Source organism: Cyprinodon variegatus, unplaced genomic scaffold (genome assembly GCF_000732505.1).
Source record: "Cyprinodon variegatus isolate N-32 unplaced genomic scaffold, C_variegatus-1.0 Scaffold216, whole genome shotgun sequence".
Lineage (NCBI taxonomy): Eukaryota > Metazoa > Chordata > Actinopteri > Cyprinodontiformes > Cyprinodontidae > Cyprinodon > Cyprinodon variegatus.
Genome location: NW_015150669.1, coordinates 355,369 through 382,755, shown reverse-complemented (window position 1 = coordinate 382,755; position 27,387 = coordinate 355,369). Strand labels below are relative to the sequence as shown.

The 27,387-nt window shown below is 36.3% G+C and overlaps 1 protein-coding gene across 1 annotated transcript in view; it reads right to left on the bottom strand.

Moving 5' to 3' along the window:
* The window catches only part of csmd3 (CUB and Sushi multiple domains 3), a 414,963-nt gene that overhangs the window by 39,176 nt on the left and 348,400 nt on the right, over positions 1-27,387 (bottom strand). The window contains exons 40-55 of the mRNA XM_015380485.1: positions 27,192-27,310; positions 26,569-26,638; positions 24,702-24,818; positions 24,276-24,485; positions 23,061-23,249; positions 21,337-21,514; positions 17,401-17,546; positions 13,876-13,956; positions 12,305-12,418; positions 12,010-12,198; positions 10,334-10,480; positions 8,357-8,545; positions 6,904-7,089; positions 6,559-6,753; positions 4,160-4,333; positions 136-309 (exon numbers count right to left, since the gene is read on the bottom strand). Coding sequence (XP_015235971.1) covers positions 136-309; positions 4,160-4,333; positions 6,559-6,753; positions 6,904-7,089; positions 8,357-8,545; positions 10,334-10,480; positions 12,010-12,198; positions 12,305-12,418; positions 13,876-13,956; positions 17,401-17,546; positions 21,337-21,514; positions 23,061-23,249; positions 24,276-24,485; positions 24,702-24,818; positions 26,569-26,638; positions 27,192-27,310 — 2,478 coding nt within the window. The remainder of the gene's footprint in view (positions 1-135; positions 310-4,159; positions 4,334-6,558; positions 6,754-6,903; positions 7,090-8,356; positions 8,546-10,333; positions 10,481-12,009; positions 12,199-12,304; positions 12,419-13,875; positions 13,957-17,400; positions 17,547-21,336; positions 21,515-23,060; positions 23,250-24,275; positions 24,486-24,701; positions 24,819-26,568; positions 26,639-27,191; positions 27,311-27,387) is intronic.

The following is a 27,387-nucleotide window of genomic DNA, read 5'->3' as shown; positions in this document are numbered from 1 at the left end:
TACTCATTCCATTGGCAAATCCTCTCATTTACCTTCTCAAATTAAGGGTAAATACACTTGATCTAAGAAATTTTTACTTATATCTAGATGTTTTTTTCAGTGTAGGAAAAGAAGATAAATTCAGGTTTTTCTTACGTATGCAGATGGGCAGCTGTCCGGACCACTGGTTGTCTTGGAGACAGATTCGAACAGATGAGCCTATGAGGCGGTAGCCAGGCAGACACTGATATACAACTGTGTCCCGGTACCCAAAGTTCTCCCCAATGACCTGGCCGTTCACAATTCCCTCCGGGATTCCACAGTGACCAGCTGGAAAAGAAAAACAAAAGGTAAATACTTGCTCACAATTTGTCACAAACTTTATCAAATAAGTTGCATTTTAGCTCTATCTATTCAAGTTTTCAGATGTTCTGTCTATTCATCTGAAACTTTAGAATCTATAGTAACTTAGTAGACATGATTTCAGAGCTCCTCTTTACTCCATGAACAGATTCTTTCACATAGGCCTGACTGATGTGCAGCGTTACCACAAGACATTTTAAAAGCCATTTCACAAAGTCAGAAGGGAATGTGTATTTTTCAGCTCGCAGAGATTTTTTTGGATTGACTATTGATTTTGTTCTTTACAGTAGATAAAACCTTCACCTGAACCCCAGAGTCAGCAAAAGCTAACGATTTAAACATGGCCAGGGAGGTAGAACATAACGAGAAGAGAAAAAGGTTGCATCATATTAACTTTGTCATCTGACATAGTGTTTGAGGTGTTGATTACTCAAGTTAAAGGGCACTGCTCAGGGGGGACACAAATAGTCTTGCTTTCTGAATATGCTGCAAACACCGGAGCTCTGAGAAAAGACAATCAATTACAAGCCTGAAGCCACAACGCTTTCGAAAGTCTACTTGTTTACTTCAAGGGGCTGGTTCATGCTGGCAATAAATAGCATCGTATTAACATATGATAAGCATTCATGACACATTTTTATAATTTTGAGTTTTGATAGCTGTGATGACCAAAAATAATAAGATTTGCATTGATTTCTACTGAGGTTAATAGTACGACAGTAAACTTGTCACATAATTAAAGGGGTAGACAGAGTTTTCTTCCTTAATTACTCATATGCTTTTTTCAGGATTAAATATTCTTATTGAAGCATAATTGCAAAGATTATATGCATTGTCTTGCATATGCATAAGTTTAATGCATATGCATAACTTATGTATATATATATATATATATATATATATACACACACACACCCATATATGTTATTATAATTTACTTTACTACAAACAGAAAATGCCAATATATTCCCATTACTTTATAAATATACTAATGTTTTTTAAAACATTTGTTATAAGTTTTTAATATTCAATTAATTGAAATTTCAGCGATTTAAAATAAATGAAAGACCTATTTCAGAACATTTAAAAAGTAACAATATCTGAGAAAAAAAAAAGACAAATAAGAAAAAAAACAATCAAAAAAACATAAAAACAAAACTTTCATATTTACTTTAAAAAGGACTATGAAGAAGCCATTGTTTATCAAAAAATTGATGCAAAGTATCCCTAAGATGGGGAATGACTTAAAGAAATATTTTTACTTCAGCTCTAACTCTCTGAAACAAGAAAGGAATACTAAAATGATGTTTTATCTACCAAACTTACTGTAAAATTCACTGCTTTTTGAAATTCTGGACAGGACTTACTGTGTGTGGGTTTAAACTTAAGAGATCTGTTTTAGCTTAGTGCTTTTTAATTTTAGAACTTTACTTGCAAATTTCTGAAGAAAAACATTGATGTAATATACTGATAATTAAAGTATCTTATCCTATGTTTAGAGCACCAAGATAATTGATTTAATTTACCATTAATGTTTTGAGATGTGGAAGCTGACCTCATATTAGGTATCTAAGAGCACTGAAGATTCAAATGAATTAACAAAACCTTCAAGCAGTTCTAGTAAAAACTAGAAGGTTTAAACCAGGCTGGAAGGGTCTAAAGCAGAGATAGAGGCTGATACATAACTGAGGTAGCATTTGGTGGAGAATATTGGCCAGATGATGAATTAGAGAGACTAAGCAACATCTAATGAGTATGAAAAAAGAACAAGACATCAAAAAACTAAATTGTAAACTGTTGTAAAATAACAACAAATGCTGCAAGAACTGAAGCCTGGTAAGAATAAAAAAAAGGAAATAAAACATAAGCCTGAAGCATGACCAAAGACGTAAAACATGACGGTCTGTAGCATTTTGTTCATTTGTTGCTGACAAAATTATGCCTTTTTATCATCGAATTAAGATTTACAGTACGGTGTTTGTCTTTTAGGAACCGCAACCCCCTGCTTGTGACTCCTGCAAGTTTTACTCCTGCTGAGGCTTCACGATGAAGTGACAGCTCCCTGTCATAACATGTGTTACCCCTGGCTTGCAAGCTGGCAGAAGAAAGATACGGTTTCTGAGGGATTCAGATATAAAAAATGAACTTCTAAATTACCTCAGAGCCCAGCTGAAGCTCAGTGGGGATGGTGTTGTTCACGAGGTGGACAAGGTCAGAGGGGAGCAGCTGTGAGGCCTGAAATGAGGTGTAAGGGCAGCACTCTTCCTTTGATACCTGTCCTCATTAGATCGACGTGAAAAAAATAGCATCTTCCCTGCTTCCCCTATAAGGATGTATCTTGCCACGGAGCCTTGTATTACTTTTGATTTTTTTTTTACATTACACCTCCCAAAAAAGGAATAGAAGGAATTCACTTGCTTACTCAACACAAGGAACTGCATTTAGGATATAAACTGTTAGGAGGGATTTACTGTAAGATGTTAGGATGTTCTTTTATAAGAAGGTTTTATTAAGAAATTATTCTTTGCAAAGATGCAACTAGAAGCAACTTTTCTATTAAAAAAGGGTAACTAAGATAGAGTTTATTTTCTTTGATAAGCTGAATAAAGTCAACACGGACTGAGACTAACACTGGTTATTTGAATATGTATTTATGTACTTTTTTATATGCTGCATGTTTTCCTGATATTGTGCAGGGAAAGATGTTTTGATAGGGTCAGATGTTAGATGTTTTCTGTAATTCTTGCAAAACATTGTAAAAAAAAAAAAAAAAGAAAGAAAAATACACTGTAAAGATACTTTTTTTTCCTGCAGGAACATTGAAATTGATCAGTATGATGGAAAGAGGGATACAGCTTAATACAGGGCATTCCTGGTAGGAAAGTAATGAAAGACTGCCAAGGATCTTAGACTGGGAGATAAGTTCAGCTTTCAGAAGGACAACAATCTCTAAACACTAACCCAGGGATAACAGATCAAAGCCTCTTGGTGTCTTACAATGGCAGTCCAAATCTTCTTCAGTTTCGAGGCTGTGCTGATGCAGACACTCAGGATACAATAAAACCCAGTTTTATTGTTCCACTGAGAATGTTCCGAAAAAGTGTGTCTGAATGGTGAAGGTTGAAGAGATCTCAAAAAATACGTGCTGCTTTAATCACAGTAGACAATGTTTCTCCATGGATTAGTTTACTTCATATTGATATATGTGCTATTTTGGATTGGTATTAACACGAAAGTCCAGTACAGAACATTAAAGTGAGAAATTGTAAAAAAAACAAAAAACAAAACATAATGTTAAAACTAATTGCAAGGTTAAAGGTAAAGTGTGGGATGTTCTTTTTCCTAGTGGATCATCAAAAATAAGTGGTCATCCTAATTGTCAATCATTCTGGTGATATGTTTACGGAGGGCTCGTCCACATTTTCACTTACTGGTGGTGAGTCTGAAATAGTGGAAAAATTGCGAATCTTCTTTTAAAAAGTAAGCTTGTATGAGCGATACAAACAGCAATTTTTAAACAGAGCGTGTACAAGGAGAAATGGGATCGTGCATGCCGTTGCACGCGTTTAATATGCGTTCCCCTTTCAGCAGCGGGTATAGGGTTGAGCATGTGCATTTTTTTTTAAAGTGGAGAGGGCAGGTCTTTTCAAAAATTCGCGAAAATCCTCCACTATACCTTTAAGTTGCACGTTTGTTTGATCCAGTGTTCTTTAACCATATTAAGATTACTAAGTAATTAAGAATTACTAGACAATTTTGCTCTAGATGTGTGTAATATGCTATAGTAAACAGAGTGATTTTTTTTAGAATTACTCACCTAAGCACCTAGTTTCTGTTCCGCTCCAAAGCCCCGAAGACAGGCACTCTCTGACAGCTGACCCTACCAGCATGAAGCCAGCATCACATGTGAAGATAGCTGTTGCGCCAAATGTTGTCTGAGTACCAATCTTTTTCCCATTTGGAGGAGAAGGCAGGTCACCACATGAGATAACTGCAACACATGGTCGGACACAAGCAATTTAAAAATCAGTTGCCAGCCACTTTAGCAAAGGAATAATTTGAGAAGCTGCTAGACTTCATTTGCTTCAACAAGAAAAGCTACCAATCCTGGCAAGCTGTGCGGCAGAGAAATTTGGTACCAGCGTTTTTCTCCTCCCCAAAAAACAAAATACCCAGTGAGGGGGAAAAAAAAAACTGTACATGTAGAAGAGCCTCAATATTCCCCGCATAAAAATAACAGTTATCCAAAATGTCAAAGAATCCCAGGAAGAGGCCTCCTGAATGACAGCTAAAAATGTCAACTCTCCCAGGTTAAATTATTGATTGAAAGGATGCAAGTTTAACCTTGCTTGGCGACTCTGCCATCTTTGGATAGCATCAAATTAGATGAAAGAAAAAAATAGGAATTTAAACATGACAGTCGAATTTAAAATGACAAGCTTTTTCAGGCTGTTTCCCCTGACAGAACTGTCACATGAGTTTATATGTAAGCCAGGTTATGATTCTTGCTGATTCTCACCGTCATGAAGCTTTTAGTTGTTGCATTAGGCCCAAAATGAAGAACCGGCAACAACTTTAAATATGTTACATTGATACATTGTACTGTAATAGTCCAGTCACATCTATGGAATTTGTAAATCTTCATCTGCCACCATTGCATACAATGCTTTGTCTTAATGTAAATAATCTGTAAATTGCAACCATTGCCAACTTTCTAAATGTGATTTAGAGATTCAGGGTAAGCTGGTGGGCGGTAAGTGGATGTATTATATGGCAACAGATCAAGCATGCTGCTTTTTATATTATAGCATTGAAATAATCTGAAAGGAAATGTTTAAGGTTTAATATCTAGCTTATTCTTGAATATGATACTTACATTCCCCTAATAGGCCATATCAGGGCATTTAAATATCAACTCTTATTTCACTATAAGAATGTCCAGTCATATACTTGTTTTTATTCTAGAGATAAATGTGTACAGAAGTTACAAACCCCCAGTCAAAAACAAACAACCCTGTAAAAATTACAGCTTAAGATCTAAAGAAGGCGACATTATCCACATTGAAAAGAGTCCGACACTGAAATGGACTGAAAGGCCATTCAGAGAAGAAGAAGTCATTCCTGGTTTCGACATTTTAAGTTAATTTGGGCATTAATAAACTGTTTCAATGAAGTGTTTATAGTGCTCTAAATCAGCAGTGCTGTGTCTGTCTCTCTGCGAGCCTCAGATCAGCTTCTCTGATTAGTTGATGTGGCGCACCAAGGAGCAAAAGTTCAATTTTTCTAACTCCAGCAGCTGCTGCTTTTGAAGCGAGTCATGCGCCACAGATGTTTAGAGGCTCATGAGGCGTTGTTTCATCTGCTCAAATGCATCAAGATGCGCTGCTCCTGCTGCTCGAGATGAGCTGTAGGACCTTTTGTTGCACCTTGATGCACGTCAACCATTGATTTTGCATGTAAACCAGCAGCTTCTGTTGCTTCAATTGCGTGCAGTGTGAATGTAGCATTAAAATTTGTATGGTGCAGTTTTTTCCTAATAAAAAGTTTTAATTTCAATAAATTCTCAGCTGCCCCATTTGGGCCCATCTCCTTCCTCTCTTGTAGTCCATTCTTAGACCCTCTAATCCTCTGGTTTATTTCACAACCTCTGTCTGGGCCCTGCGGGGAAGATTATTCTAATCCTCTTCCTAAGTTATTCATCCAGGCTCATGAAGATTTACAGCATAATGTCTTCTGCCGAGGTCCGGGTGCCAAATAATTTATTTTCATTCATGTCAGTAAAATCTTTCTTATTGCTTCTTTTCTTCAGGTTGAAATCGTAAGATGCATTTAGAAACTACTTTGACATAATTATTCATGTGCGTCTCGAATTTTGTCAAAGGGTTTTAAATTTCAGGGACTTTTGGCCAACACTGGGAAGGGATTCAATACATATTACAATATATCCTTCTAAAATCAATCTCTAAAAAGTTTTTATTAAGGGATTTCTACTTTTCATCATTGCCCATTAACAAATTAATAAAAATTGTTTACAATTACTGTACATCATAAAATATTTTAGGAAACAAGGGACAAAGGAGGAAACATTGCCTTGTTACATTCTCAGCAGACAAAAGAAGAAATCAAGTAATTGTTGTTGTTACTTCGAAAAAAACCCCGCAGACATTACTTTTTTTGTGCTCCAAGCAGCTAATATTACATATCCTCGCAACTCACTCTGGCAGTGTGGCCTCTCATTCTTCCAGCTCCACACTCCATTGGCTAAACACTGGATGTGGGCAGGGCCTAATCTGTAGTACCCTGGGTCACAGGTGAAGACGATGCGAGTTCTGTACTCATAGTGCGAGCCATTGACAATCCTCCAGCGGCCATGCTCCAGAGAAAATGACCCAATGCTGGGACACACTACAACTACAGGAACAGAGGAAAATGAAGTTTTATTAGATTGAGGGAAAATACAACAACTTTGCTTTTTGCTTTTCTAACTCAAAATCCTTGCATTTGAAATTTGGCCCATATGTTACAGCACACAGCTGATACCAGGATCTATTTCTCACTAACCAGAACATCTCGGTATCTTGTTGTGGTTGCTCCAAGTTCCATCTGGCTGACAGATGGCTGATGTCAGTTCCTTACTGGACAGTCTGTATCCGTCGTTGCAAAAGTAGGAAACTCTTGTTCCCACAGAGTAGTCAGCAGTTAGCACCCCACCGTTTACTGGAGCCTTAGGTGGTCCGCAGGAGACAGCTATGAAAAAACAGTTACACTTATTGAGAACATGCAAACAGGTAAGGGGTTTCCTTTATTTCCTGGACATTCATAATCACACTCACCAATCCAGCCAGCATATTGCATTGAATTATAAGGCTGTTAATGCCATAGAAAATGTTGTCTGATTGAACCATTTGATTTTAGAGGTGGAACAGTTGCAACGTGCAATGTGGAATATATTTAAAATAAAGTCCTGGGTGCACTAGTTTAAAAATATATAGCTTATATATAGCTTTAGAAAACAAATTGATGGTCATTAGGAAGCTTTTATCATCATTCTCTCTGAATCTTTGAATTTAGTATAAAAGAGTCGAGGTAATTTGAATTGTGTGGTATCTTGGTGAAATCACAGCTTTTAAATGAAGTAGATGGAAGATATCAAGATGGGGTTGGAGATGATCTCAAGATATCAAGATAGAGTCTTGATTTGCACTGATTTCTTTTCAACTAGAAGACCAGTTTGATTTGTGTCCTGCTGGAACACGCAACCCCCTCACATTTCAACTTTTCATCTACTGTTTTTATCTCAGACAAACTTAAAGCATATGGAGGTAGTCCTCCATCTACATTACTTACTTTGTTTGATAAATAAATAAACAAAAAAATTGAACCTAATTGCTCTCACAATGGAGAAATTAACTCTAAGCATTTAACCCTGCCACTGCACAGTGACAGGAGAGCAATCGGGGTTAAGGGTCTTGCTCAGAGAGCTAGAGTAGCAGACTTTGGGAGTGGGTTTCATACTCACAACCTCAGGATTCCAAGCCTTATGCCCTAACCACTAGGCCAAAACTTTGATTGCATTGAAGTGATGCCTCAGTTTGATGCAATCCCCACAATGCTTAAACACTGGTGCCATGTTATTTGATTTTAAAGGCACATATTAACCCACTTGAACCATCCTCTTGTTGGTAATTATCTTAAGAGTTTTCTGGTGCAGCGGGTTTGAAAGTGTTGAATCTGAAATAAGGGTTTGTTTCTTGCGCAGCACCCTGCCATTCAATGTTGATGTAAAACTTGGTTCACGGGAGTGAAGGACACTAATTTTCCAGCAATTTATAGTTGATAATAGACTTCAGCCTTGGTGGTGCTTGGGTTTTTTATCATCATAGGCAGTAGAAAACATTTTCTTTGTCTTGTGGTTAAACCTTAAGTCATCATTGACGCATCAAAACTGGTTTTTGAAAAAACATACGTAAATACATGCATCTATTACTTCAGCTAAAAGCAGATTTTAATGTACCTTGACAGGCAGGCACAGGAGAGTCCCAGGTGTGGTAGCCCTGAGATGTACGGCGGCAGGTCGCCGTGCCATTGCCTATGAGGCGGTAACCTCGGTCACAAGCCCAGCGCACCACGCTGTTTACATGACCGCCTGTCTGAGAGGAGATGGAGCCGTGGAGGGGAGAGTCTGGTGTGGAGCAGTACAGGGCTGGGGTGGAACAAACATTTATAAAAACAAATTATGTAAATTCTATAAGCACATATTGCACAATTTTTTTAGAGACATTTAAACACAAATGAATTAATACAATATTTCTTAATAAATCATTAAGGTCCATACAATTCTTAAACTACTACTACGTGTTGGAAACATTATTGCACATTAATGTGATGGAAAATGATCAAAGACTAGCATATTAACATCTACAGTACCAAAGACATAACTTTACAAACTTTGCATGCTTTCTGAAGTGGTGTTTCTGTAGCCAAGTCATTACATATGCATACATTAATCAAGTTGAAAATTGTTTTAGAAGCAGTAACATAAAATATGATCACGATCAATGACTAAACTTTTTAAAGATATCTCACCAAAGTCTTGATCTGTTAACAGATTCCAAATAAAGTAAAAATCTTTTAGGGGAAGCCAGCTTTAAAGCCTGCTAGTGTTGCTAAGATCAGTCTTTAGTCTGTTACGTTTTTCCCCACACAATTATACTTGCACATTTTGGCCTAGTTACACATTTCATTCCATTTGCTTAAACATTTTTTTTTTACTTTACAGTATTTTTTCTTTTGTTATAAATGTTTATTCTAAATTTTCTGCTAATACAACTGCATTGTAAAGAATCTTAAATCCATTAAGAAAACAATATGTTTCTGAAGAAAACAAACAAAAAACTAGATTTGTATTTTGTTTATGTAGATAGTTTTAGGTCTTACTGTCTGAAAAGACAGAAAAATTAACTAAACTGTCCTGATGCTGTTTTAGGGACCCCTTGTCTGATCTTTTGCATTAGAAATCTCACAACTTATATCAGAATAAAACTGTGTGTTCATAGTTAAACAAGGATTCTGATTTTAAAACAAAATTTGAGGGCCAAGACCAATATTTAGTCAGAAGACCATAATCAGAAAGCCTTACATTAAGGAGTTTAATCGTGATGCTTTAAAGCTTAGATCATTCCAATAATACAAAAATAATGAGGTTGTGAAAAATTTTAATATGTGCCATTAAATCTATTAAAACAGGATATACTAACATGTTCTGCACTTTGTAATAAAAAAAAATCTAGAAAAAGAGGTTCCCTCATTGGTCGATTTTGCAGGTCGAACTATTTTTTAAGTAGGTCTATGCTTCAAACCTCTTGTCAATGCTCACATTAATCACGTCCAGCCAAAGAAGGTTACCAAGCATCTTGAAAGGCTTGTAATTCATCATACAGAGCAGCAGTGCTTTAAAGGTTAAAGAAACAGCTTTTGGACTGTAGGCTGTGGTGTGAACAAGCAAAGTGTGAACAGGTAAAACTGTCTCCTGCTCTTTAACTGTCAGAAATGCCCTTGCATAGAGCACTCATGCCTCATTACCCAGCGGTGTTAAGTTATACTCGGGACAACCAAGTGCAAAATTGTTCACATGTATAGTTTTCTGTAAAACACCATCTGCAATGCCCCATCTTATCAAACTTTTTTCGGGTTAATAAAACTTGAACATCAACCTATCAGGCAATTCAGAAAAGTGCTTCATGAGGCAGACGGAAGTCCAGGAAAGTATGGACAAAAAAAAACAAATAAAGTGTTTTAAGAAGCCAATTTGTAGCTTTTAAATATAATGGCACCTAAAAAAGTTATAAAAAGCTTTATTTTATTTTTATATTTGCCAGTGATTACAAGTAAAGAGGTTTACTTTCAGTCCTTCTGTCTGACTCTCTTTTTTCATGCATTACTGTATAAAATAGTAGTAAAGTAGAATTGGGATACATACTTTGGTACTCACCAACATAGCGAATTTTGAAGCCTTTCTTGTTGGTGCCATGATCTGAGGACCAGCGGACAAGAAACTGATGACCTGAGGTTGTGATGTTAAAGGGTGTTGGGAGGTCGCCGCTCAGCGTTGCCAGAGTTGGACTATTGGCTGTGGGTCCTAGGTGAGAGAGACACAAAGCAGTGGTGGAAGGAGAAAGACATTTTTTTTTGACATCTTAATATTTTATAATATCTAGTTTATTATACCTAAATACATACACTAACCAACCAAACAGGGTTCAAAATCACCTTCAATCAACCGCTTTTCTCCAGGTTCCCTTAAATTCCCCTTGTTGGACTTTTAGATCTGACCCTAATAAGATAATAACCTTCTATTATTGCAGGTGTCACTAAGATCTGGACATCTTTAAGAATTCTAGTATATTACTGCTAGAAGAAAATGTGTACGTGACTATTAAGACCATCCAAAGGTCAGTAATATATGATTATTATAATCCTGCAATTTTTTTTTTAATAATTCAATAAATTAATGACTATAATATCACAGTGTACACCAAGGTCCAACTACTGCCAGAATGGTAGAATAAAGAAGAAATAGAAAATCGAAAAATAGAAATAGAAAAATATCTTTCAACATTCAAATTAGTTAATGGCTAGAAAATAAAATACAACTGGGTAACAGTTATTATAGCATTAATAAAGGTGTTTTGAAGATTTGTTGCAGTCATAGTATAAAAGTTTGAAATGATTAATGTGTACAATAGATTCATTTCTAGAATCTTTGTTTTTTTAGATCAGACTGTGCATCCATTTTTATTCAGTTTAATCATTGGTAGGTAGAAACTGGTTTGATAAAAAAGAACATTATTATTGATTAGACTCATTTCCAGTTTAAGTTAGAATTTTCTATAATCTTTGCATTTTAAAGTCACTTGATGTAAAATCAATCTCATTCTTCAATGTCTTCCTTTTTTAAAAGTTTAAAGCTAATTATTTTAAGGGAGGCAAATAATTTAAATTCATTTTTTTTTTTACATTACAACATAATGTAGATGTGTATAGTTTACCATTAGTGACATTTAAAATGTGTGTGTTCCTGTTTTGCTATCTGAGTGAGAACTCATTTTCTTCTATTTCCAGTGAGGTCCAGTTATTATAAAATAAGGATATTCTTTTGATCCTTCCAAGTTATTTTGCCAGGGGTTAGGTTTAGTACTACAGTATGAATTTAGTTTAATTGTAAATACTGTCAATTGTATATGATGTAATCCTTATTTTATTCTTATCCTTACTTTATTGTATTATTTTCCTTATCTTATTTTATTCTTATATAATATTTTACATTGTTTGTATGGTAAGGGTGTAATTTTACTGTGGGTTACAATTTTAATAATTTTACTGTTTTTAGTCTTATTAGACTATATATATTTTTTCTCTATTGTACTTATAATCTTATTTTCTTCTCTTCTGTAAACAGTTTTAAGGAAAGAAATTCCCTGAAGAGATTTACAACATAATTCTGATTGTGAGTTTAGTTTAGGCTAAGGTTGAGGTACTGTATGTACCTCTAATGATTCCGAAAGGTCAGGATTAGGGCCAGAGAAAGGGCTGAAAATTAATTGAAGTCCTCAGCACATAAAGCAAGACGCAAATGTGTGTGTGTGTTGAGGAGTCAGGGTCTTTTACCATCAAAAATCTCCAGTACGTCGAATTCTCTCTCTGTTTGAAAGCTTTCAAAGGTTATGGTGACATTGTATCCTTTTTCTAGGTTAACGCTCCATGAACACATCTGAAGGTTCGGGTAGCTCTCCGGCCAGCCTGGGCTCAGGATGACACCCGATGAGTCGTATCGCACATCATGAGCAGGGCATTGAACTGAGAATAGGGACAATCAGTGAAGGTGAGGAAGTTTCGGTTGAAAAGACATTTTGACTCAGAAAGTTGTAAAAATCAAATTTGTGAAAAATCTTTAAATTCACACCTTGGCATGTAGGAGGAGGGGCATCCATCTGCAGTCTCTCTCCCAAGCGACAAGTTAGGATTTCATTGCCGACCAATGAGAAACCAGGATGGCATCGGTACCTAATGATGTCACCTGGAAGCAAAAGCAAAAATGTGTTTGACATTTCTTTTTTCCACTATTTTACATTCAGGAATGTGTAATGTTCTAAAAATGTTAGTACTTCAATATGTTCTCCACTTATAAACAAAACTTTGTAAAGACCATTTGAATACATTTTAATTTAATTGCTGCAGAAAATAAATAAATAAATATAAAAAAGTGTAATAAGTAAGTAAGTATCCCTGCTTTCCAATAGAACCTTATATTTCTGTATTTGGCAGTTCTTCAGTATAACTGTTTTTTTTTTTTTTTGGTTTTTTACTGTTTATCAACCACTTAAAAGTAAAATAAAATAAAAATCCTCCCAAATTCTGTAAATATGTATTGATTATTCCATTTTAAGTTTCTATGCACATTTTATTTTGCGGCATGCAGTTAAGGCCAAGTTAAGAAATGCATATTTGCAGAAGTAAGCGGGAGGTCCGATGGTTTGGGCATTTCAAACACAAAAATATTGATTGGTTTGTGAAGTTGGCCTGTTTCACTCTATATATTCTTTCCCTCAGTTTTTCCCATTTCTTCTGTCTTTCAGTTGTTGCAAGTTGGGGCAAAATAAATGTACTTAATCATTCTTCAGTTAAGAAGGTGGTGTTTAAGGGTTGTACTTGCATTACAATATGTGTGTGTATGTATATGTGTGTAAAAAGGTAGTAAAATATATGTGAAGAAACAAAAGAAATGTCAATATGGAAAAAGATACAACCAAAGGGACAAAACGAAAGCTACACCCATCTGGAAAAGATAAACCTAGATGTGTTGACATAGTTAACCAATCATGGGTTCCAGTTTGTGAAGGTTAAGCCTCTCCATAAATTGGATATGCCTCTCCTTGTTGCAGATGTAACAGTGAAATCTAACTTTGACAGTTAAATAAAAAAGCTGTCCATTTGTATTTCTTAAATTGCCTGAAAACCATTTGATAGCAAGTTCAAAAATTCAAAATTACTTTTTTTTTTATCAGTGAATCACATTGAAGTTTGAATAGAAGTAAACTATTTCATAGGATTATGGTTGGTAATGTCACAGGAGTACCAAAGAACAAGGGAGACATAGTGATGATTTTTTCAAACTTTGGAGGATGGGAGCAAATTCTCTCTTTAATTCCAAGTTCATCACACCAGAGTAACACCTTTTTTACTATAGGAATTGCATTTGACAAAGGAATACTTCATACTTTCAGACATTTTTGTTGAAAAGCCAAAAGATATGAAGATATATGTTTTTTACCTCAAGAAATCTGAAAAACATGAAATAGTTTTGCAAGGCAGTGTACTAAAAATAGGAAAAATATCAAATGTTTTCAATGCGATGCCATTTTTTTTCTTTTTCAATTCGACACTGGATGAAAACTGGAAAGTTGCAACTTTCCAGTTTTCATCCAGTGTCGAATTGACCCATCCAGAGGCTTGACAAGAAGACAGACAGCTCACCTATCTCCAGCTCGCCATTTTCCATCAGCATGTCAGCATTTGGTACTTCTGGGGGAGGCTGGCATACCCTTAATTGGTAGGCTTGAAGCAAAGACACAGCAGAGGTGGGGAAAAGAGAGCAAAGAGGGAAGCTTTATCAAAATACTAGTGATATCAGACATGATTCAATCTTTAAGCCAAGACAGATTAAAAGAAAAGGATATTCATGTTGAAATTATCCACTATTAAAAACATACAGATAACTATGACGTGATAAACCAAAAGGACCTGTTTTAATTTCAGTCACAGTAGCAAAAGTTTAACTCCACTTTTGGCGGTTAGGGTGGTCAGGTCAGCAAAGCAGGGCATCAAAAACAGAGCAACCTCGCATATACTGCTCTGCCTTGACTAATAAAAAGAAACCATCTTCACAGCCGGCGAGCTGAAGGCTGTAATCAATATTACTGCATGAGTGTAGATCACTCACCAACAGAGGCACAGGGTGAAAATATAGACAGACAGAAAGACAGACAGACAAGACTGGAGGAGAGGAGGATAAGAGAGGGCTGAGGGCTGTAAGTCAGGATGAAATTGACTATGAAAATGAGACCTGCCAATAGTATCTGCTGCTCTCATGCATATCAAAGCCTTGTGGTCTGTGTGTGTGTCATTACATCTGAATGTGTGCACAGAGAAAGGATCACTGTAAGCAGCCATAGATCTCGCTAAGCTCTAAGACCATTTTTTTTTTTCAGATCTGCTTTGCTAGTCTCATATCCATGACAACATCACCTACCCCTCTTCATGCTCTTGTGTTTGTATGGAAGAGTTGGCATTCACAATCCTAACCCGAAGATAAGTAAACAGAAGGACAAAAACAAATATAAATATCCCCAGTAGTGTTTCACTGCTTCTATGGGGGGTTTATTTGGCATTTCGATCTAAATTTGCACTTTTGCAGCCGCCTCGGATGCAAACTGTGACATTCTGGATTTCGGTCAAGTCACTGAAGGACACGGATGAAGGAAAGAGGAAATAATGTTTCTTATTTTGACAAGTTTCTCTTTGATAAACTTATGCAGCTTAGTCCAAACAAAAGAAGTGTACTGCTCCCTTATTTTTGATAATAATGTTTTCTAACGGAGAAATAATGAGGAGCCACTGAGATATATGCTACTCCCAGCTCTCAATATCTTCTTGTCTTCATTATCTGATAAAGCAAAGGTTAAAAAAACTAAATGAAATCCATCCAAAGTGAGATGCTCCTTTCCCAAGTATGACCCTTGAAATCTGCCACAGGAATGAATTGACACAAATGAGCCATAACTGGAAAATCCTCTTAAATATAACCTCTCTATAAATTCTCTCAGAGATGATATGTAAAGGAGGTGTGGGGAATTCAGGTACACAATTCCTGCGCTTGTTAGCTTAGTGAGACAGAGTGAACTTATGGGAAACTTGAGACGAGCATGAGACTAAAAAAAATAATAAAAAAGCTTGGTTCATTCCAAACAATATCAAATTAAATCATAAGCACGTCACAGTCTGGTAAAAATCCCGCTTCGATGAAATGTAATGGTTCATTAAGAGATATCATCTGCAGCATGATGATTGCCCATTGAGACGGCTGAACAGAGCACACAAGGTCCTTAAAATCTGAACATCTCAGCTCTTGAAAAGCCCATCACCCCTTTGTTCAAATAAGATCATAACAATATAGAGAGATAATGTTTTGGCAACAAAGACTTTGCAACTCAAATGGACACATTTTCATAGCAGAGATTTTTTTTCTTTTGTCTGAAAATGCAAAAGTAAGTTTTAATGTGTTAAAAAAAATGGACTTAGACATTTGAATGCCCCAGCCTGACTAGAACCTAATCTAAACTATGGAGGGAGGTTAAGTTCAGGCTAATGATTGTAAGGAGGCCTTCAAATTTGAAAGACACAAAATAGTGAAAAGATGCAATATTTATGCTTATTATTTTTTTTACTTTTCTTAGCAGAATTTAACGAAGTTTAGTATATCTAGCTTAGTTAATTCAGATAGTGTAGTGTTTGTTAATATAGTTTTAATTTATTTGCTGAACTGAAATAAGATGGAACTTTGATGGTTTAAATGTCCAAAATAAAAAAGCTGATGTTACAATTTAGTACTGATTACCCAATTTGTTTACCTGCATTACTTAACTTTATTTAACATGCTTTTAAATTTAATTGAATTAATATAATTTTCAGTGTCCAATAAAAAAAATTAAAAAAACTCACAGAAATCAAATTTTCTGACAAGCAGCTTATGAAAATGCCTCTTTAGTGGTAATAATTGTAAGCAGGAAGGATCTCCTGTACAGTCTGTCTTAAACCCAGATTAAAAATCATCTGCAACTGTCTGTGTCAGGTCAGTTGCAGACCGCCTCTACACATCTGTGAAAAGCACCACCTACTGCATCCACTGTAAAAGCATCAAGTTCATTATAAGTTCTTTAGAGTCTGAAGAGAGCATGCATGAAGGAGCAGAATATTAGGGTTGCTCCATATTTTGATGGCGAAGGATAGACCGTGGATGGCGACATTTAGAGGAGTCATGGCGAATGCGGTTTCATCATTTAACTATGAAGATGCTCCATTGGGTACGAGTGATGAAATTAGATTTAAATGTATATATTGGCTTATATTGTTTTCCTACACCCTGTATATATTTCCATTTTTTTTCAGATATAGACCAATATAACCTTTATCTATATCAGACACATTTTGAATGAGATTTGAACTTTGTACATCTGTCTCACCATGCTCTCAGATTGGTAACTGTGTGCTGAAGTTGTTGGTCACAAATAATAGCAGACAACAGGTGTTTCGAGTATTCCGTACCGGCCCTAAATCTATTACTGGTACGCAGTAACAGACCGTTCCGGCTTACCTTCACCCCAGATAGAGACACGCTGACAGTCTAAGCTGAGGATGCTTAGAGGTGTCTCTATATAAATACCGTTTCAACTTTAAACAAACTGTAGGTCTTTTACACTGTCTTTTCTTTCTTAACATAAAAGGCAATGTCATCAGTGATATCTTTAACATATTAGATAAAACTATTTTTCTTTTATTGGCAAAGTTGAAAATAAGAATAGGACATGACAACTTGTAGTCCATGTAAAAAACAAAAACCGAAACAAAGATAGTCCTGTCCATTTCATTTCTGGTAGGATGGGCTGTAAAATAAACTTTGATCAACTTGTAAAATTCTCCTGAGCCGAATTAAATTCAATATCTAATTATTCAAGGCAGGAGGGTTGGGAAGAACTTAATGAGGATAAAGTTAAACATAGTTCAGCACAATGAAAAACCAATCAGTCTCATAATTGCAGCTACAGCTAATGACAGCATTATGGTTTCATCGCTGTACCCCAGGACACGAAAGAAAACTGCAGAGGCAATGGTTAATGAGAGTGGCGTCTGAAAGTGAGCAGACCAAATCAAATGTCATGCTCCACTTGCACTGTACAGCACACCGAATAACACCACCAGCTCTGAACAAGCTGTGCGTCTTACCATGGTAACTTAAGACGAAGAAGCCTGATCCAGAGAAGTCAGAGTGGAATTTAATAAGGATGATGTTGGAAGTTGAGTAGACAGACTCCAGTGCTGTGTTCCCACTGAACTGGCCTATTTGAGGGGATGATTGATCTGGACCATCCCTGTGGGGAAACCCAAAGAGAAACATACACTTAAATGTAAAAGAAAAAGACAAACACAAAAAAAAACCCAAACATGGGCGTTCTTTACTTAGGTCCACCTATGACATGACATGAAAAACTTGCTGCATGGATATGGTTTTTCAGATGGCTATTTGGGATTACCAGATTTCTTGAGGCTAGAATGAAACAAAAAGAAGACTTGGTAATATTTGTAATACAGAACTGAAGCTGCTCCATTTACTGCCAATGCAGATGGACGTTTTGCTGCAAAGGGATTTTCCACACTCATTGTGGTCGGAACAAAGCCCATCTTCCTTCTCAATATTTCAAACTGCAATGTCTTAGGCTCATTCATAATAAAAAGAGTAGATCAAGATAACACTTTAGAATTCTGTTCCATTTCTTGCAGCATTGGAATTGAGCATTTACTGCACTGCTCTCGGGTCAAAAGAAATACTAAAGGTGAGTCTTGGTGTGGTCCAGTGTTTACTCGGATCAGTATTCTTGAAAAGCTTTTTTATCAGCCAGCAGATTGGCCTTTGCATGTGATATTCTGAACTTATTTCACCTTTAAAGAGAACCTTATCCTATGTTAGACTCAAACAGAGGACATGCTATCTGTGACTAAAAAGAAAGATTATTACAGAAGGAGCCTCTTGCCATTTTAGGTTTTTAAGCATCAGGATTAAAAAAAATACATTGAATTATTACCAGATTCTGACATGTAAAGTATTGCAAGGTCTCTATAAGGGTTACCATGACTGCAGACATTTTCCTGAAACATACAGTTACCTAAAAAACCTCCCCATGACATTTAAAAGTGAGTGCAAAAAAACAAAAAACGTTTCACACAAACTCCTATAGTTTGATAAATTGAAATAATAAGCAGCTTTAAGTTGCTGTGTGGTCGCATTTAATTGTGAACGACTCTTTCAACCCTCTTGTAACAACAATACTTCATTGCGCTGAACTGTAGCATTCCTCTCTAGCACACCTGTTTTGAGGGACCCCATAAACATTTCGAGCAGATTGAGGTCTGGAGTTTGACATGGTTTTAGTAAATTAGAAATATTATATATATATATATTTTCAGTTGTTTTGTTGGAGACTTGCCGTCAGATTTGGAATAATTGTCTTGTTTACTGATGCAGCTAAGATCAAGATATGGCTGTTGGAACAATGACGTTAAAATGCTAGAATATACAGGGGAGTTTGTGGTCAACTCAAAGGCCAAAGGGCTCAGCCCCTGAGGCGAGGGAGCAAGCTCAAATCATTGCCTCTCCTCCTCTATATTTGACAGTAAAGATGGTGCATTTGTGATAAACACTAGGCTGATGGATGGATGGATGGATGGATGGATGGATGGATGGATGGATGGATGGATGGATGGATGGATGGATTGATGGATGGATGGATGGATGGATGGATGGATGGATGGATGGATTGATGGATGGATGGATGGATGGATGGATGGATGGATGGATGGATGGATGGATGGATGGATGGATGGATGGATGGATGGATCATGCTTTCAGGAAAATGTCCAATTGTCTTTAATGTTGTTTAATTGTAAACAATTCGCACTGTGGAGTGATGGACTCCAGATTGTTTATAAAATGTTAGTAGAAATAGAAGAAAACCGGCATCAACAAAATTAGACCAGATTGCTACCATGTAGAATTCAAACTAAACTATGTGAATCAATCAAGCATCAAGTAGAAATTGTTCGCAAAAGAGAGGGACATTCGTTCCAATTCTTTAAGCTAATTGGATACCTGCCTCACATGTTGAGTTTTTAGCCAATACAATCACAGCAGCCGTAGCTGCTTTAATTGTTTCACAACTTGCGAAGTTAACTCATAAATCAAACTTTTAACAAATCCATTTGGGGGGAACGCTCAACCATCTTCCAATCTACAAAAGCAAAAACCACTATTTGTTTTGCTTCAGCCTTCTGCCTACATGTCACTGCATTTCATTGGTCCAAAACTTTTCCGTATGGAGGCAAACATATCTGCTAGCTCCTGGCAAGATGTATGTCTGTATGCTTTGAAATTTCAAAATCTCTGTTTTTTGGCAGTGCTTATATTTGCAGTTTGTTTTCATTTGAAGCACAAGTTGCTTTTTATCTGCTGGAAGAACCTACTCAGTTTTTCAAAACTAACATTTTTTACTTTGGCTACATATTTGTAATGGTATAGTGGAAACTGCATTCTTATTTAATACAATTTATCTAGTTTTAGAACTAATTCTATAGTGGATTTCATTGTAAAATTCACAAAAACTGAAATAGGATTTTATCAATACCAAAAACTCTAATTAGTTGGAGTTGTTACACTAAGTGACTCTCATGTTCAACAAGGCATATTGGAATATTTTCTCATATTGCTTTCCAATGTTTCCAGTTCCTTACAATTATTAGTACACTCGGGTAACATATACAGTGAAAGGTTGCACAGTTCTTGCTAACATCAGATACATCTGACACTTCTTGCTATAAAATCCTGTAGTACGTCTCTCAGTATGAGACCAATTAGCAGATTCAGAGACTGTCAGGTCGGCTGGCGGTGGACTGAGGAGACCGCTGTGAAAATCACACCTTTACCACTGACACTGTGCTCTCTGCGGAGAGCCAACATTAGGTCTCTGTGACTGAGATTGTGGTGTTTTTTGTTTTTTTTTTGTCTGTTCGTGCAGTCCACCAATTCACTCATTTGGCCACTTTTTCAGAAACCTGCTGTGTTCCCAATTCATGGAATTCACACAATTATCTGTGGTTGGAGGACACATGGTTCAGCAGTCGTCCATTGTTTGGTATGGAGGAAAAATGGGAAAGAAAACAGTCCTGAGATAAACCAATGCTCTGCAGGATTTTATAGTGTAAACAAATTCTGACTCAGGTGCTATTTGTAGTAAGAACCACACTAATTAAATCATTAAACCTGTATAAATGCAGCAATCAATGAGGTAAGCTTCTAAATAATGGAAAACATAAAAAGACTCAAAATCTTTTGATTACAGCCTCTAATTTTGGGGCATCTTTTAATTTTTTTTATTTTTTTTACATAAATTACAGCCCTGAAAAGGCTTTTTTCTCAGTTTATGAGTGAAAGATATTAGATTTTTTTTTGTATAGTTTACCCAGGTTTATGCAGTTACCACCTTATAGACCTCATTTATCTGGATATTTCAAACCCACATGAATAGGAGTATTGTTGTCTTTCCCATATGAAAGAGTGGCCGTCTGATATTATTAAAAATTACATCACCCTTCTGACCAAAATAAAAGTCAAGTATACATTTAGAAACACTCCAGGTTTAATTATTGTACTAAATCCTTCAAGGATGCCAATAATAGAACACAATATAATCTAAAGCAAATCCATCCCCCCACACAATAAAACTTAGACTATTGCATCAACAAAGGTCTTCTGTTAAGAAAAAAAAAACAGCTTTTAATAACATTTCAGTGGGAGTTAAGAGATAATGTTGCCTAGGAGAGGTGAGAATATATAGACTATACATAGGTAACCTGGGGCAAGGAGAGGTTTTTTGGTAACCGTATGTTTCAGGAAAAATGTCTCTAGTCATGGTAACCCTTATAGAGACCTTGCAATACTTTATGTTAAAAAGAAAAATTATGCAAAAAAAGTTCAGACAATTTAATGATGGCTCAGACAGATAAGGGTTTCTAAGAGTGTCTTAGAAACTAAACAGTTGCTTAAAAAACGTCTTCTAATTGGAACCCAACAAGAGAAGTTAACGGCTAATTATAGGAAAAAGCACCTACCAGACAGTGATGTAGTCGTAAATGGGTTCTGTGCTTAGAACAGTAAAGTTGATGTAAATCCCATGTCCAGGAGGAACTCGGACACTCCACACACAGTCCTGAAAGTTTGGGTATTCTTCAGGGTGTCCGGGAGAGTAAATGGTTCCATTTAATGAGGTAATGTTACCACCGCACATAGCTGTGAGAGAAGACAGTTAATTAATTTTGTTTGTTTGCTTTTTAACTGTAAACCCCTATTAGCTGTTTCAATAAATTAAAAGAACATAAAATCCTTTAGTACTACAACAGCAAAGTTATCTGCATTAAGATAAAGTCACGCCAGTGAAAACAGTTACTTTAACTTTCAAATAAAGTCATTATTTTTACATGTAAAAAGCTAAATTTTTTTCATGTTGTGATTTCATATTAATAAAAATGACACTGGATAATTTAGTGCATTGTGGAATGATTTAAACTTATTGAGCGATTGTCTTTTGTACCATCATAAACCCAAGTGTACATTAAGATTTCATGTGATAGAGATGAAAACTGATTCATTCTGATTCATTTTCCAAAATGATGCTGTGTGCATTTCTATTCATTTTATAATTACTAAAGCCACCTTTTCGACTGCGTTTTATATGTATTTATATTTTCATAGTATTTAGCACATAAGGTTTCTCATCAGTCTTCTTTGCAAGATAGCTGAGACTTGTTTAGATATTTGCAAAATTATTTTAAGATCAGCCGGAGGGCATCTGTGAACAAAACATTTCAAGTCTTGCAGATAATTCTCAATTAAATTTAGGCCTGAAAGCTGGATGAATATATTGGATCCAAATCATTAATTTGTCGCCCTGGCTATCTGTTTAGGGTAGTTGTGTTGATCGTGGGTAAAGCTATGCCCAAAGCTTAAGATATCTGTAGCTGTTTGTTAGGTTTTCTTGCATATTTGCCCTGAGTTAAGCTCCATCCAACCTCCCCTTAATGCCAACCAGTCTACAGTACCCGTTCCTCCGGCAAAAAGAAGAAAAAAGGCATCTTCACTGCAAGATAATGCCACTAACATTGTTCACAATGAGGATGGTGTTTTTAAAGGATGAAGCTTGCATCATTAAAGCTGCACAACTATGTTGCAATAACAATATGGGCAGTAGTGCAATCAAAAATGACTTTAGGTTTAGGGGAACGTGTTATGTCTTGATAAGTTTGCAGTTCTGCACCAGCAATTTTGATACTGAGATTAAATTCCAAGCACATGGAGACCATATACAGTACTAATCATGTAACTTCTGAAGGCAGTTGGTAGCTTTGGATTTATTTAGGGCTGTTGGAGTTGCAAAGGCTTAAGACACATTAATGCAATTGTTGGTTAAAGCTGTTGAAGACAATGTATAATTTGCTTTAGACCTCACAAATATGTGCAACTTTGTTATAGTTGATGATGTAAAAAAAGGTTTATGTGACAAAATGGGACAAACTATTGGTGGTATAAATACTTAAGTATTATGAAGACTGCATCAACTTAGTCCTGAGTGTTAAATTTCCCTATCTAAAAACTTAAACCGTACTTTTTGGTGTTATTTTCTTTGAGAAAGTAAGGGACAGAGCTAGCAAGAGTAAAGCCAGTGTACTTCCTTCACAACCTCACACAGAGCTTTTTCATATCTGGTATATCTTATAACAACCTTTGAACCAAAGAAAAAAAAGTAACAGGTTCAGAGATGACCTGTGCAGTCAATTACCCTGACACCGTGGTAAAGGGTGGTTCCAGTTCCTGCTTATTCCGTGTAAACATGTCAGAGAAGCTTCTCCGATCAGAGAGTATCCAGGCAGACATTCAAAAGACACCGTCATCCCCACACTGAAATCAGTGCCTATTACGATGCCGTTTCGAAATGGCCGTGGGTCAGGACAGCTCTGAAGTTGGTAGGCTGGCGGAAAAAAAGAATGGAAATACGTGATGGCTGGTAAATTACTATTATTTTGACAAAAGACAGAAGAGTAATATGTTTATTTTCTGAGAAAGGATCCATCATCTGAATTGCAGCTACATAACATGAGGTTAGAAACAAAAAAATGTGTCAAAAAAAAAACAAAAGTGGATGCACTTTTACTGCTAGACATAATACCTAATAAGGCATACCACTTAGAAGGGAAAAACAATTAAAAGTGAAACCTTAATTTAATCCTTCAGCGTCTTAAAAACAGATTAAATCTGACTAATCCAAAGTCCTATTCTTAAAAGTTTCTAATAACTAAGCCATTCATAAAAGTAAAGCGAAAAAAGTGTGTTGATTGTTCCAGAGAGGTTTACAGCAGTCTTCAATTAAGTGAAAGAATGGCTGTATACTTTTGTGCATTGTGCAGCAGCGTAACACAATAGGTCTATTTATTTTGCTCCAAAATAATCATTGGAATCCCTTCACATCTAATTTTGAAACTTTTCAAGTATTTAGATTGTCAACTTTTCACATCTTGGTTGCCTCGGTTAAACAAGTCTGGCACACAGAGCTTATTTTTCCCAACAGGCAGAGGAAGTCATAAAATGTTTTCCACATATTTCTGATGGTGCCATCAGCAGATAAAAGGCATTATTCATCATCCTCTGTAATTTTCATATAAAGAGAATTAGGCCAACAAATTTGGGCTGCCTAAAGGATTTGTCATAATAAATAGAACGTTCTGAAGCCAGATGCTATGAATTTGAAACTTCTCTCTATAATTTATCCAAATAAAAAAAACAGGTTACACATTGTATTGTTTTGTTTCATTTGCTCGTTTTTGAAGCATCCTCACCCAAAATACTTTAAACCCCAATAGATATATTTTTTTTTTTTTTCCACTTGGCCTGATGAATGAAGCCACAGTTAATGAGATGGCTGGTTCTGTTGTCTTTGCTCAGGAAGTGATGACTGTAAACAGAGCATTGGAAAGGAACTTCCAGAATCAACATTTACCTTGATATGTGATGTGGAACCCCGGTTTGTTTTGTGAATAGTCACTGTGGAAAAAAAAGCTGGTTTGGTGGGTGGTGCTGAACAGGGACTTAGGTACAACTGGTCCGCTGAACCGGCCAATCTCAGAACCCGTTTCCAGCGTTCCACTACGTATCTCCAGGTAATCGTGGATTTGTTCCGTGGAAAAGTTTAAAAACTGAAGATGAATACCTGGATAAAAAAAAAGGACAGAGAATAAAAAAAGAGAAACCATAGACTTTTGTGAGGAATAAAAAAAAAAACGTTAGTTAAAAAAAAAAACACCATAACATCTACATTAAAGGTGTTTTACACAATCACAACAAAACTACGCAAAAAAAAAAAAAAAAAATAATAATAATAAGAAACTGTGATTCATACATTTTTTTCTCTATTGAGGATTCTTACCAAAGCCAACAGGTAAGTTAACAGTCCATGTGCAGTCCAAACCGCTGGGATAGTTACCAGGATAACCTGGGCTTAGAATCACCCCACTGACATCCTTCATAGAACCTCCACATTGAGCTGTGTGACAAGAACAAAGAACTTAAATGCTGATGCACTGAGTATCACACTTTGTTTATCTTTCTCACGTTATCCGGATAAATCTCTACCTGCAGTGGCATGACTGTGATTAGCCATTCTAAACACACAGCGTGTTTTACCTACATCTCTTTAGATGTTCAGCTCTCCTCAGAAATTTGATATATTTATCTGTTGGTGACTGACATAAAGACATATGTACATGATACCATCCAATGTCAGTTTAAAGAGGTATGTGTTTAATTTGTGCATATGCAGCAGATACAATTATGTTAGTGTCTTAGTTAGGATTTAAGGCTGTAAACAGCACAACACCCGTGTTGGTGGAAGGGCAAAATGTGTTGATCAAAAGTGCACATATTTATACGTCGTAGCGAGAACTACAGTAAGTATGTAGGCTTCAGTTTAAATGCTAAATGTATAATGTCACAGTCCTGTAGGTTTATTTTGAAACCAGGGGAAGAAATGGGAGCAAGCAGGAGCTCATGAGGATTTTTGTGCTGTTTCACCATCACAAAATGCCTTAAAAATTGACTACAGGTAACAGAGCCTGAGTGGGATCAACTAAATCACATACATTTTGTATTTGTTTATGTCATATTTGCAAATTGCTGCAGTGGGTGAAAATAACTGTTTACAGTGGCACAGAGTGCTCTGTTCCATAAAACCCTCCATTTGCCCTCACAGTAAACCCTATTTACTCATAATGGTAGGAAGGAACCTTGGTTACATGTAGAAAAAACTGAAATAAATGTACAAACAAATGCTCACCTTTATGTATACTATATGCATATATATATGTATACATATGTATGTGTATGTACCTTCGTGACATGCTGGCCTTGTTAAAATAGCTGGTACGCCTCGAGTCCTTAAGGATCTAGGATTTTTTATTCTATTAATGATAAATATGCCAATGCACATTGCCTTTAATGCAGCAGAATTTCTTTCTGTGTCCTTCCTCATATTGGTGAATTAAGACTAGCCTGTCTCAGAGGTACTGAGAATTTCTTTGACTGAATGCTTTGTGTTTGCACTCTGACATGCACTGTCAGCTGTGGGACCCTATTAAGACTGGGGTGAGCCTTTCCTAATCAGGTCCAATCAAATGAATGTACAGCAGTTGGACACCAGTTAAACTGTAGCAATACATCAAGGATGATCATTGGAAACAGGATTGAACTCAATATTGAGCTTTATGGCAAAGGCCGTGAATGCTTACGTCAATGAGATTTCTTTGTTTTCTATGTGAATTACAGTTTTAATCTAAAAAAACAGAAGAATTCCTAGCAGAGATTAATTTAAAACCATCTGGGATATAGCTGGAAAATAACTAAATGTGGAAAAAGTGCATCACTGTGAATAGGTTGTGAATGTACTACTGTAATACTGTCAAGATAGAAACAGTAGAAGGCAATGGCTGTTTACTGTAGCATTCAGTCTTAGTTAAACGCTCTTAACAGGTCTGCATTGGATCCACACTGAATATTTTGAGGTGGCAGTATATTCTGCATGTTTATGAAATAGCATTAGTTCAGAAGTACCAGAAAGCACAAAAAGCTGTTTTAACATCTCAAACAGCTTTTCCCCCCTAGGAGTCACAGAGAAGTGAAGACAGATTGCATAATTCCTGAAGCTCCACTTTTAGGTTTGCATATCGATAGGATTCATGATCTTATGAAAGCTGGGGCATTTCATGGTGTGCATCAACAAATGCTCAGAGGACACGTACCGATACACAGCGGCACCGGGTAGTTCCATCTTCTAACAGGTCCAGGCATACAGGTGATATGTGCATTTCCCTGGAAGTATAAATATAACCACATCTATCAATATCAAAGAGTAACAAAATAAAGACAAAACCTAAAATAATGAAACAATCTGTTCATATATTTATATAACAGGCATCTACAGAATACTGAAATGGGAACTTTGTGGACTATATTAAGGGTGAGTCACACGATCCTTCACCAGAACTCTACATCATACTGCATAGAAATTGGGGAGAGCCCACCAGAGACATTTATAATTCAGCAGTTGTGTAAACCACACCAGACTTGTGTGTTTAGCAAATGAAGGGAAACCACACGACAGCAGGGTTTCCTTTGGATTCAGTTCAGATAGTTGTTGCTTTTCCATGCCAGGGATATAAAATGAATGAATGGCAGCACATCAGATAAGTTGAGCAGACTTTCATGATTTTACCTACAGTGTTGGCATTTGGTTTGAATTGAGTTATGATGAAAATAAGCATACCGCCCATTGGGCTTGCTGTGTATGACATGACTTTGTTCAAACGTGTAAAGCCTCTGTAAGAATAATCTACACAACTTGACACATTGGAAGAGTTTTTACCTGAAGAGAGTATCCCTGTTCACATGAAAACTGTACAACATCCCCAACCATGAATCTGTCTCCTTGTCTGATTCCATAGTTTGGAGTGACGGGCTCTGGACATGATTCCAAACCAATGGCTAAAATAGAATTGACATAAACATGGTTTTGAGTTATCAGTATACAGAAGGGGAAAAAAAAGAAAGTGTTTAACATC